The 14,151-nt window shown below is 35.2% G+C and overlaps 1 protein-coding gene across 21 annotated transcripts in view; it reads right to left on the reverse strand.

The window, feature by feature from the left end:
• The window catches only part of erbb4b (erb-b2 receptor tyrosine kinase 4b), a 656,299-nt gene that overhangs the window by 253,105 nt on the left and 389,043 nt on the right, over positions 1 to 14,151 (reverse strand). For all 21 annotated transcript variants that reach the window (XR_012385565.1, XR_012385564.1, XR_012385563.1 and 18 more), the window contains one exon: positions 5,783 to 5,969. Coding sequence is in view for 16 of the 21 variants with exons in the window: in XM_073912987.1 (XP_073769088.1) it covers positions 5,783 to 5,969 (187 nt within the window). In the remaining 5 variants the exon portion in view is untranslated. The remainder of the gene's footprint in view (positions 1 to 5,782; positions 5,970 to 14,151) is intronic.

Raw genomic sequence — 14,151 nt, forward strand, 5'->3', positions numbered from 1 at the left:
CACCGGCCCTCCAGGATCGAGAGTGGAAACCCCTGTTATAGATCAAATAATGGACATTTTTCACAAGACTGTTTTGACCTGTTTGTTATGACGGTCATCAGCATCTAAAACCTTTGAAAGTTTTGAATATTTTGATTTGGATTTGAAAAATATATAACTATTTATATGTATTTAAATAATGTATATGATTTATTATTTATATACAGTTGAAGTCAGAATTATTATATTCAAAGGGGGGCTAATAATTCTGACATCAACTGCACATGTTATGATTTATATCATCTTTGCATTAAATTACCGGTTTTGCAAGATGTTTGAAATGCACCGTATAGTCAAATAAATTTGACATTGTTCTCTTTTCTGTCTAGCATTATCAGTTTAAATTTTCTTCTAAAACTCTAATAGCACCATTGCAGAGTTTTTCTATTATTACGTCAGCCAGAGGCGCCGCTTTGGGGTGGGGGTGTTGCAGGGTAGTTGGCACAATTCTAAGGGCCCACGCAATTTTGGGGCCCCCAGAGCTAATATTACTATTGCTACTATTACTATTTCCATCCCCCCACCCCCCACTCGATCGGAATGTTGTCATAGGGCCTGTATCAGCCAGCCACATCCCTGATTTAACCAAATAGGATTGTTAAAAAATATGTATTTGTTTGTTACTGCCCTCAAACTCTATGCAACTATGATGATTTCCGCTACTGAGAAACCCAGAAATGTGAAAGTGGTCCATCCAGATAAAAAAAATTCTGGTATTTCTACAAAAAAAAAACTTTAAACAGCGTGATTGATCAGCTTAGTAGCAGTGACGAGTGTGTGCTGAGAGCAGCAAGCTTGATGGAGCGAGTGTCCAGTTCTGTAAAGGAGCTCCAGATGGAAACTTTAGTTTTGTGTTAACCTTATTATGATTAAAGTTATTGCATGTCCACCGGTTCCCGCCTCTGAATGAGAAAGTTTTAGCTATGCTAGTACATTAAAATAGCATTCATAAAAAACAAAGCAGAGCAATACAAACAGCACAGAGATGTATAAATGCACAACTACGCACAAGGCACACACCATGGGTAACATCGATCCCTCAACCTAGCCCTCACAGTGACATCACTAGCTCTATTGAGTGCATGTTTCTGAAAGCGCATGTCTGAGAGTGCATGTGTAAGTCTGCAGCCATACACTATTGGAAGACTTTAATCTTTAGTTTCATGATCACTTATTTCTTACGTACAATAGTCTTAAAGCAATTTCCACTGTACTTTTCATGATACATGTTACAAACACACCTAACCAAAGTTCAACTATACTGTGTACTTTGCATTAGTAAACACTTTCTAATGTAGCTTCTCCAGTTCTTTTTGCATATCTATTTGTCTATAAGCTTCCATGGCTCCAGCAAAACTGACAGAACTAAACTATAATAAAGACTTGGTTCATAAGCAAGCACTGCCATCATCAAGTTGGTCAAGCTTCAGCGTTCCCCACCAAACCTCTCACTGAGTTTTATGGATTCAATTCCAGGTGCAGATATTTAGCTGTATTTCACTGCGAGCGTCGGCCCTCATCCATCCACTTGCTCAAACACCGGCTAAGGCATTTCTGATGGAAGTTGTGTGAAATCAATTTAGTATGATATCCATATTCATGAGTACCTCTCTCTCTCCAGCTAAAGAGAGATGGGAGAGCTCTCACCAACTTCACAAAGGCTTCAACCAGTGAAATCCTTATGATATACATTTCATTTCAGCCAGACGCTGTTATTTACTGTGAAGCCTGATTTATACTTCTGCGCCAAGTGATCGTCGTACCCCGCGGCATATACCTTGCATGTCATCAACGTCATTGTGAGCATTTATACATCTGCATTTTGTTTGCATTGCTCTGGCAATAACGCTTATGAAACACTAGTAGGCAACATTGTTTCTATGTTCCAGTGTCTTTGGCAGTGTTTTGAGCAGTGTTAATAAAAGCTACTTTTGAAAGTAGTGCGTTACAATATTGAGTTACTCCCCCCTCCAAAACAAGTAACTAATTGCCATTCTTAGTTACTTTTTGTGTAAAGTAATGAATTTTATTACTTTTAAGTTTCTTTTGAGTTATTTTTCCTTACCTGGCTGAGGTTTGATCTTTTTTCAAAACTTGCAGGTGTTTTTCAGCTTTGTTTATAGGGAAGCTCTGCAATAAACAACCACCTATAGAACCTACACTTTCATTTTCCTTCAAAAAATGTAGGATCAAATTATATTTTGGGAACTTTATTGAGCCCAGAGCTACACATGCTGTACATACAGATTAATCAAAGCATGTAAAGTAATGTGTTTGCTACTTTTGAATGTTCTGTGTAATAAAGTAAATTCACTGTCCATTGAGAAAAAGATTGCAATAAAGCCTAGGAGTACTAACATGAAATAATTTATATTCATGCAAAAACAGATTTTAAACCTTTAAAATGTTTAATAACAAAATAAACAGCAAGACGATAAAAACATCCCCACATCAAAATAAATCTTTGAGCTTCTTACATTGAATAAATTGCTTCACGTGGCCTTAACAAGTGTGAAAATTGCTTTACAAATGAGAAAATATTGAAAATATATTACAAAACGTAGTCGCTTCTACAGTAATGTTAGACAGTGGCTGCACCTCCTTAATAATAAAAAATAATGTCAAACATCAAAGCTGAAGGTGGGATGCGGGTGTAGTGCTTCCCATCATTTTTCATGAGGTCTTGTTTTTTGCAGTGGTCTAGAGTTTTACTTATACATAATCTACACTTAACAACAATCCACTTCTTTCCCTCGATGAGTTCAAAATAAGAATCCATTGTAAAAATGTAAGTCTCTGGCCTACCATTGTTTCTGTTTCTGCCTGTAGTGATGACGGGTGATTCTCGAATGAATCGCTTGTTTTAACTGGATTTTCTAAGTGAACAGGTCAAACCTGTTCATTAAATTCATTCGTGAAATGGTTTCGTCTTTGGTAAGTACTAACTTACGGGATACCACCTCTGACTCAAAAATAAACCAATATTAGTTAGTAGAACAATTAGTCAATTAGTAGGCTCAGTTAGTGGAACAGTAAACTGACTCATCTGCAGTGAAAAAAAGAGACCTGATGATGACGATGAATGCGAGGCGACTGTCTGTTCCCTCGCAGCACACTCAATCATTGAGAGTGTGATTTAACCTGACTAAGGTCATCTTTATTATGTAATATATTTTGTAAAAGCCAATAAGGCAAGGTAAAAAGTAACTAAAATAATATTACTTATTTTTAAAAGTAATGCATTATATTACTCGTTACTTTGGAAAAGTAATATTATTACTTAACTCGCTTTACTTAGAATGTGTTACCCCCAACACTGGTTTTGACTTTATACCAGAAATGAGTATGATGCTACTGTAGAGGTCGCTCAAACTCATTGAGAAGAGAAAGAGGCATGTGCAAATGAATGTTTGGCAACTTTAATCATAAAGTAAACACAAATCAAATTTATCCATTCAGAGCTCCTCTGCACTCACACCATCGGCCTTGCGCTGCTCCCATGGCTCTTGGCTCCACCCGCACTCGTCACCACTACCAAGCCAACTTATCACAAATCTATAGCTCCGCGTCACCATAAATTAGGAATGGGCCAATAAACTATAATTTATATAATATCGAATCATCCAAAAATTTCAGTCAATAACAATGATAAGCTCTGGACTTATTCATTATGTTGGCTTGAGAAAGCCAACATACTGTTATACTACTCTGTCCTTGAAAACAAACGTATCTCCTCCTAGGCCGTTCATGCCACAAGGCCCAAATGTGGTCAAAATGTGCCTTCTGCATTCAAGATTGTTGCTATATCTCCTCATGCCTGTAAGACTTATCATTTTTCTTATAAAAAAAAATGTTAAATATTAAATTTTATAATCGGGGCATATAAAAAAATTATACAAGCCCCAAATTTGACCAAAAGCTGTATTAAGATGAGGTAGATTTTGTTGCTATATCTTTAAGGTTTATCAGACTTATAGTTTTCCAATAAATAATTTTTAAGCATTATTTTTTTCAAAATATGTTGACTTAAACTCCATATTTTTTACTGATATGGCAAGCCATTTTTGACTTAAACTCCATATTTTTTACTGATATGGCAAGCCATTTTTGCATGTATCACATTCACTTATTAGGCATTTTAATTTCAAAAAAATACAGCGAGCCATTTTTACATAATGTTCATTCCCTTAGTCCCTTTATTATTCAGGGGTCGCCACAACAGAATGAACTACCAACTTATCCAGCATTTGTTTTACACAGCGAATGCCCTTCCAGCCGCAACAAACACCAGGAATACATAATGTTCAAGTCCAGTTTTTGACACTCATAAAGACTGTCATAGAAACATCGGGGTTGATTTAGATCACTTATATTGCCAAGAAGCTTTGATTTATCATCACTAACCTGTCAAATGTCCCCATAGCAATAAAACAGTATAACCTAGCAACCATTTAAAAATAGCATTATCTCTAAATCAGAACATCGTAGGGACCTGGGCATTGGCTTGTTTCACTCATGCTAGCAAATGGGACTTCCTGTGTACTATGCATGGTAACAATGATAATGGAAGCCAAGTGCTAATAATGATTAGCTACATGCTATGAATGATTATCTAAATGCAATAACATATGCTAGAAATGCCTACTAAGTATTAGCATTTGATCAAACATGTACACGAGCATTGCCATTTAGCAACTGCTTAGCAACCACCTAACAATGCCATAAACGTTTGACTTTCTCAAGCCAACATCAAAGTTTTTCAATGAACTTTAGATTCTAGTTTTTTTATTGATCTAAGAACCAATCACACAGCAGAAATGTGCAGAGATAATAGAGATGCACAGAATTTTCAGCCATCGACAAATTAATTGGCCCAAAATGTTATGCCATTTAATGGACCATCTAATTTTTGTGGTTTCAGTCATTGTTGGGGTACTCTTTTAAATCTGGAAGCATCAACAACTTATATCGAAATATATATATATATATATATATATATATATATATATATATATATATATATATATATATATATATATATATATATATATATATATATATATATCGTTATTGTTTAATATGGAAAATAATTACCGAGATTATCAAGCCCTATCGAGAATAGAGTTGTGCATCAGGGTCTATGTGAGGGTATGGCATCGCATATGCAATACGATGAGTGCACTCAACACAGAAGTACAAACTGGCCTTTACTTATTATGAGGGGTTTTAGATGGGATCAATGCATTAAATGGGATGTATCATGGAAATAGTACTTTTTTTTTTGTTGTTTACATGTTTATAATCAGGTCCCTGGTGCATCTACTGACCCAAATAACTTAAAAAAGGACATACCAGTAACTATTTTTGGCAAATGGTTTTCTGCAATCATGTTAAAACAGTTGAAGTGCAGTTCAGATTTCACTCCCCTATCGTCACTTAGTAAAATAATCGTACGTCACATTCCTTAATCTGCAACTGTCTACCCACAGCCAGTTCTGTTTACTTCATTTATCAGATGGAGATTTACAACACCCACTGTTTTATCATTTAACATTCTGTTTCTCTAGAAACTGCATCACAATACAAAAAAATAAATGGTTGCAGCTTCCGATTGATATAGACTTTAAAGTCGAAATCAAAGCAAATGACTAAAACCAATTTGTCGAGAAACTAAGATTTGTTGATACACGTGATGAACATTTAAAAAGATGAAGACCTGCAGAGTTGTAGACTTAAATTGTACCTGTGAGGTTCTTAAGGCCAAGCTGACGGAGGCCAAAGTTTCCGTCTCTGCGGTAGTTGAGGAAGATTGCCAGAGCATATCGGTCTTCATACAGCCTGGTGCCACGGATGATGCGAAGATTCTCCAGGGGAAGATATTCAAACTGATTCAGTGCCACGAGCACATAGCCAGTCACCTCACGAATGGACTGCACACAGAATAAAAGGACAATCATTAATCAACATATATATATAAATGAAAAGTAATTAAATACATTTACTACCAATTTAAAATTTAAACCTAATACCTGCATTATGAGAAAACATCAAAGCAATGCATGTAAATAATTCTGACTAAATATATATTTTTTTCTTTTAACAATGAAATTGATTTTCGTCTACTTGTTAAACAGTAGCCCCTTTCACACAGTGATACCGGTAACTTTCCTGTAAATTTCCGGAACGACTTTACTGGTAAATTCAAAAAAACGCTTTTCACACAGGCAAGGACGTTCTGGAATTTTTCTGCAAAACACCATTCACACATCTAAAATACCATTAAATTCTGACATCATTAACCAGAAATAACCTTTGATCGTCTGCACTTCTATTGGTAAACAAAAAAGGGAGTCTGGCTTTTGTTGATAGTTTCACTTTTATTTAAAGCTTTAGTATTCATGCAGCTGCTTTGTACACTTAAGTTTAACAACAATATCCATCCATCCTGCAATATGGTGAGCAGCAGCAGATATCAGTTCAGCTAGTTAGTCAGACTTTGTTATCTTGCCAGACTTCTTGTTAAAAAGAACAGGATCCCTCCCACAGGATTCAGCTGAAATGTGTTGGTGTCTCAATAATAGAGATGGCCATGTTGTCCCAAAGACATCCAAGGGCAGAATCGCTAACCACAGCTAAATGTTTACACATTACAAAATATTAGGATAGATAAGTATTATGAACAACTTTGATGAAAATATTTGGAGGAACACTTTTGCATGTCGAGATGTACATAATATGTGTGTGTGTGTGTGTGGCCGCTCACCATAGCACTCCTTCATGTGCACACACATCAAGCAACTAATTCAGAGCTTGAAGGTAAACAAACAGCAGTTTATCATATGCATTTTATCACAAATTTTTTAAACAGTTGGCATTAATATTGTACAGACATTTTATCTGACTAACATCTAGCTGCTGAATGTGTCTGGAAAAATATTCAAAGGTTTTCATTTTTTTAAACAGCAGGGATGTAAATGCGGCTGAATATTTTGACTGGGTAGAGTAGATGTTTTCACATTTAGAATGTACTCTTTCCGGCAATTTTTGTCGGAAAATTGCCAGGACGAATTTATTGGTATTTTCAAAAAGGGCCTGGTTACACATGATCTTTTTTTCGGATAATTGCCCAATAATTTTCCGGGAAGGTCTGTATGTGTGAAACAGGCTAGAGTTAATAGGCATTTTACAGTCGCAATACTTAAAAATAAATCAAAAAATTTTGATAATCCATTTGAGTATTAATAGACTGTCTGCTTAATATCTTTTGATACTGCTCCTTTAACGGACTATGAGAAACTTTGCAAGCACATATCAACTTACACTAACCCTAACCCAAACCCTAATCCCAACCTAACAGTCTACTTATAATCTAATGAAAATTAGTTGCCATGTAGATGCAGTGTAACTTAATAAAAAATGTCTGGGTTTTGCACACATAATTTACATTTTTGTAAATATTAATAAATGATATCTTAACACAGATATACAGGTATATTCATTTTTACAAGAAACTGGGAATAGGTTGATATGTAAATACTATTTTCTTCCAATTATGAGTTTACATCTTAAAATTCTCATAAAATATTTTGCATTCCATCAAAAAAAGTATTTGTTTTCTGTAGTTATAATTTCTTTCATTGTCAAACAAGGCTCTGATTCATCTGCTGGATGTAAGGATAACCATTTGTGTGGATGTTATGTAGTTACTTTGAAAGACCCATCCAACTGCATTAAGCTACATTATTTTCCTAATACAATTGTTTGTGTTCCACAGACTGAACCAATCGTACATGATTATTGGACAGCCCCCCTTTTAATCTCAATTTTACTTTAGTTCCAGACATTACACTTAAGTTTCACAACAATATCCATCCATTCTGCAATATGGTGAGCAGCAACAGATATCAGTTCAGCTAGTTAGTCAGACTCCGTTATCTTGCCAGACTTCTTGTTAAAAAGACGCCCTTCCCACAGGATTCAGCTGAAATGTGTTGGTGTCTTAATAATAGAGATGGCCATGATGTAAAGAAACGTGTAGCTTCACCTCAGGCCTCTCGGCTCATCATCCAGTCATTAGCTGAAGTGTTGGGAGTGGGCAGCGGTCTGGCCAACAGTAGGACACAATGAGCCAGAGGGGCTTTTCTCTCTCTTTGTCTTCTTCTCTCTCTAACTATCTCTCTTTCTCTACCGTCTACTAGACAGATAATGATCATGGGGATGACTCAAGCCCATCCAAGCACATCCGTGAGACCCTCGCCGTGACATACTGGTGCCGTCATTGTGCCTGTCATTAAGGCAGACACAGTTTCATTCATTCTGACAGAGCGCCTCCTGTGGTGAATGATGCCACTCACTGTGAGTCTGTGTGTGTGTACTGAGGGGCAGAATTAGCCCTGAGGAAACGCTAACATCGACGAGGGCTTTCGTTGACAGCCGTCAGTTAGCGTGAGTTTCATCTTAGGAACCATGCAGCGTGACAGGCCCGGTCCTGCCGCTGTCATCGTCCGCCATGTCCGGCTAATGGGCAGAGACGTGAGCTCTTTTTAGCAGCAGCGCTAGAAGGCCGGTTAAAGCCTCAGTCATTTATCTGGGCTAATGAACTGGTCTAATAGCTGCATGAAGCACGTCCTGCATGGGTATGTGGGGATCACTGATGTGCTCTGGGAGGATTGTGTCAAGTAGGGTTACAGGACTTCCAGTGAGAAGAAGTGGAGAGTGGAGCAGCAGGAAATAACATGGGTAAGACCATTTTTGCCAATGAATAAATATATATATATATATATATATATATATATATATATATATATATATATATATATATATATATATATATATATATATAAATATATATATATATGTATATATATATATATATATATATATATATATATATATATATATATATATATATATATATATATATATATATATGTGTGTGTGTGTGTGTGTGTGTGTGTGTGTGTATATATATATATATATATATATATATATATATACACAACTGCTCGTTAATGCAAGTTTCTAATCAGCCAATCACATGGCAGCAATTCAATGCATTTAGGCATGTAGACATGGTCAACAAGGTCTGCTGCAGTTTAAACCGAGCATCAGAATGAGAAAGAAAGGGGATTTAAGTGACTTTGATTGTGGCATGGTTATTGGTGCCAGACGGGCTGGTCTGAGTATTTCAGAAACTGCTGATCTACTGGGATTTTTATGCATAATCACCTCTAAGGTTTACAGGGAAGGGTTTGAAAAAGAGAAAATATCCAGTGAGCAGCAGTTCTGTGGGCGCAAATGCCTATTTATGCCTGTATGTATGTATGTATGTATATATATATATGAATATGAACATGTATAAACAATACACATGCAGTGCAATACACATTCACATTTGCTAATTGTGCAAATGTTTATTCAGCCCAAATTACATTTGTTACTATTTACTTATCTGTCATTCCAAACCCCTGAGACCTTCATTAATCTTTATAATCTTTAAACACAAATGAAGTCATTTTACATTAAATTTGAGAGCTCTCTCATCCTCTATAGATAGCCACAGTCATGAGATATTCAAAGTTCAGAAAGCGAAAACCAAAAACATTGTCATAACATTGCATGGCACTTCAATAGTTTAGTTGTAATCATACAAAGCTCTAAAAGACTTTTGCGTGCCAAAAAAGTAAATTAAAAAAAATAATCAGATTTTTCTATATATTCTCTCCTGCACCAGGTCGTCAGGGTGCACTTTTACTACAGGCAGTATGGTCTATTTCCAGTCAGCAACACAACACACAAGGGTTGTCTTGCCTGTAGTAAACACACACCCTGATCTGATATGGACAACATTGGTGACAAAAGTGTTCTTGGAGCTTCACGTTTACAGATCAACCATTGATTTGACATGGGATACTTTGACAATGTTTTTTGTTCATTTTCTGGACTTTGAATGTCTTGGGACTATGTATGTAGGATGAAAAAGCTCTCGGATTACATCTAAAATATCTTCATTTGTGTTCAGAAGATAAACGAAAGTCTCATGAAATCTGAATGACATGAGGATGAGTAATAATTAACAGTATCACACATTTCTCAATATATTGTGCATTTCATCTAAGAATGTATAATAAAACAATACTTTTAACTTTCTTTACTTATGTAATTGATTTATTTTATTGGTAAACGAGAAACAGCAAATATTCAAAAACCTGTTGCTCCACTACTCTCACATTCTCTGATCCTGTAATGGCATCCGAATCTGGATGGAAGCACGAACACTGGCTGAGCCTTTGACCTTGCTGTGGTCTCTCCATTTCCTCTTCCTCTCCTTACGGCCAACAAAAAGCCAATGCACTTGCCATATCCTGCCAACAACCCCCTCACCCCTGGACACTAGGAACCAAAACCCATCCCTGTTACCTAGCAACCTCTGGAACCTGCTGCTGTATTAAAGACATGAGAGAGAGAGAGACAGAGAGAGAAAGAGAGATAGAGAAACAGCAACATCTTTGTTGTACTTCTCCTAATTTAATTAAAGGATTACTTTGCAGAGATTTTCCACACTGCCTATTTGGCTTCCCCTGTTCACTTTCCAACACCATTTAATTCCTCTTTCTCAAACTAATTTGTTATTTTCAAGCCATTGGATCGATACTTCCCTGACTAGAGAAGAGAGGAATAGGACGGGGCACTCTTCTTTTTCTCCTTTTTTCCTGTTTGCTCAATAATGAAACATATAAATAAAGATAACACACTCTTGTGATTACAAGCACAATTTACAGCTAATGATGTGGCCTGAATAAGTAGCTCTTTCCACCTGTTGTTAAAAATAACACATCCAACCGGAGCTGCTAAAGAGATCAATGGATGCCCACAGTGAAGCTTCATTTTGTTTTACCTACTACAGTACTTTCAGCTCTGATGTAACAGCACACTTAGTGCTCCGGGGTCAAGCAGACTTGTTACTGTACCAAAAAATAAATAAATAATAAATAAATAAAATGGTAATGTTTGTGTGGGAATTATGTGTTCAGTTGTAACAATATGGCTTTCAACTTTTCTGTTGTACTTCCAGTATGAATTGGTGTTGCACTCAAAGCAATCAATATTCTTGTGAGTTACAAACAATCCATAAACCGAAGAAAATGAAAAGACAGCAATTCAGGCTCGTGGATCATCAAACCAACCACTAACTTTAAAAAGCAGATATAACCACAAGTTACAAAAGTAAATGCCAACCCAGGTTTTTTGTGGCATTTTGCTATCCGCTTGTTAAGCGTGACGTCATGCGATGCAGCTTTCAGGTCCGGTTGCTCTAACATACTGTGTGGGGAGACTCAACGAATAATAATAATAATAATAATAAATGTTTACAGAGCAATTCAATACTTTCGAAAATCATGATTGCATTATATATAGATCCATGCCTAAAACCCGATAGTCAGAAAGTGATTCATTTGGTCACACTTTGTTTTGATAGTCCGTTTGTTGAATTTAAGTTACATTGCATCTACATGCCAACTAATTCTCCTTGGATAATAAGTAGATGGTAAGGTTAGTGTAAGTTGACATGTACATGCAAAGTTTCTTATAGTCAGTTAAATGTCTGTTGAAGGAGCAGTATCAGCAGATATTAAGAAACAGACCATCAAAATAAAATTTTACCATGAATGTTTTATAAATTAATAAAATATTACTGTCTGTGATGTAGCAAGCCCAGTAACTGTTGTGTTTCTGATTAAAAAATAATAATAATAAATAAATAAATAAATAAATAAATAAATAAATAAATAAATAAATAAATAAATAAATAAATAAATAAATTAAAAAAATCACTTTAATGTGTGATACAACTAAAAAGTGGTCATAAATTATTACTTTCTCAAGTCAAATGAGTAGCACATTGGACCCGGAAACAGTATTCCATACATCATGACTTAACAAGCAGATATAAAACACACACATACACTAATGTTTTAAAGTCTGGGGTTGGTAATAAACATATTTCAAAGAAGATTTTAACGTTCAACAAGGACACATTTATTTAATCAAAAATAAATTAAAAACTGACAACAACCCTGGACAAGAACTGACATTCCCAGAATTCTCTTGTTACACTTCACTTTTGATGTTCTTTTCAGTGAATTTACTATGCTTCTTTTACGTTTTTAATGATCAACAATGAACAATAGGTTTTCAAGCAACATTGAGTAATGAACTGTGAATTAATTTTTTTTTTTTTTTTTCAAATATTTTCCAAATTATGTTTAACAGAGCAAGGACATTTTTACATTATATCCTTTTATACCTTCCTTCTAGAAAATGCTTTATTTTTGTTTGAAAGGAATTAGGCTAATTAAAAAATAAATAAAGGTCAATTTTATTAGTCCCCTTAATATATTTTAAGCCCCCGAGTAGCTACAGAAGAAAAATAAATAAATAAATAATAAAAAAAGGGGGGGTAAACCAGAGCAAATCCACACAAACACATGGAGAACATGCAAACTCCACACAGAAACGGCAACTGGCCCTAGGACTCGAACCAGCAACCTTTTTGCTGCACTGTAAAACTTTTTGTTTACAGAATAATACTGGCAGCAGGGTTGCCAGATACATACTGTTTTTTACAGCACAACTTCTTTAAATTATGTACACTGTTAACAATTGTCCTGTAAATTAACAGTAAAATGCCGTCAGTTCCTGTTGCCAGTACTGTTATTTTAAAGTCTGTTGCTTAAAAAAAATACATGCACTGAATTAAAACTCAAGTAGACACATTTCATTTACACAATATACTACATCAATTTGGCCAACTGCTGTTTGAGTTTATGAAGAAATATTTCTAATGTGTTATACGATTAACATAAGCACATTTATAACGCTAACTTATTTTAGATGTTTCAAAACATTCAGTTTAACCCAAATCTCTTGTAGCTGAGTCGACAGCCACTGAGCCATCAGAAATATGTTTAAAAGAATTTAAATTTCACAGGATGGCTAATCATTTCTCACTTCAAAAAAAAAAAAAAAAAAAAATGTTTACCTCATTTTTTTGTGGTTGCAATGACTATACTCTGTCAGAATGTCTACATATCCTATATGCTATTTATAAACAGATGTAAGAGATGCTTTTAAAAGCCAATGAGAGAGACTCATATAAAAGTGGTCTAATAGAGCTTTTAAAGATACAGACCCAACACTAGGAGCCATTTTTTCCCATTTGAAACAGGCCTACAGTCCTGATAAGGCCAATCTATAAATACAGCTCATGCTCCACCATGAAGTGTGAGGAGAGAGGGCTGATGGGATCCTTAATGTGAGGTATGGAAGCTCTAATGACAGTGGTCCACTTAAAACTGTAAGGATGCTGACTGAAAGCTTTGAAAACTAACTTGTATATAAGCTACTGTACTGTTAAACCTTATTCAGACTAGGATGTACAATGTCGTTTTAGCATCTATATTGCAATAGTTACATCGCAGGATGTGCAATGTGGAATCTGGATTACAGTTTACCAGGTACAATTGTTCAGAACTCATAAGAATTTTGGAGCCATTTCAGTTTAACCATAATAGAGTGAATGTTTATCAATTGTTTGTGTTTTTAAGACTTGTGTAAAGAGCTTAAGCGAGATTAAAACATTTGGGCACAGTGAATTATTATATTTGAAGCTTTAAGAAAGATTAATCATATTTAATTACTTTAAGAATATGCAGCCTTATTGTACATTTGATTATTTTATTTCTGTACCTGTTAGACTCCTTCATTTGTGCATTTGCTCAACTTTATCTCTACTTGTAATTTGTTTATTATATTTTTAGGACTTCCCTACAAAATCCTCCCAATCAACCTAAAATGATCATTTATTTATATTATGTAGTGAAATGTCGCAATACAAATCTAAATATTGCAATATATGTTTTTCCAATATCGTGCAGCCATAGTTTAGACTAAACACTTTTTATTTAAAGATTACTGTGAAATAAAATCTTGACTTGTGCTGGGGACCAACTATGTCAGACTACTTGTTCCTTCCTGCAGCTGTAAATCTCGATGACGTATTCTTAATGATGCATTCTATCATTAAGAAGCTGCATACATTACACATGTCTC

The sequence above is a fragment of the Danio rerio genome, chromosome 9 (assembly GCF_049306965.1).
Source record: "Danio rerio strain Tuebingen ecotype United States chromosome 9, GRCz12tu, whole genome shotgun sequence".
NCBI classification, from domain to species: domain Eukaryota; kingdom Metazoa; phylum Chordata; class Actinopteri; order Cypriniformes; family Danionidae; genus Danio; species Danio rerio.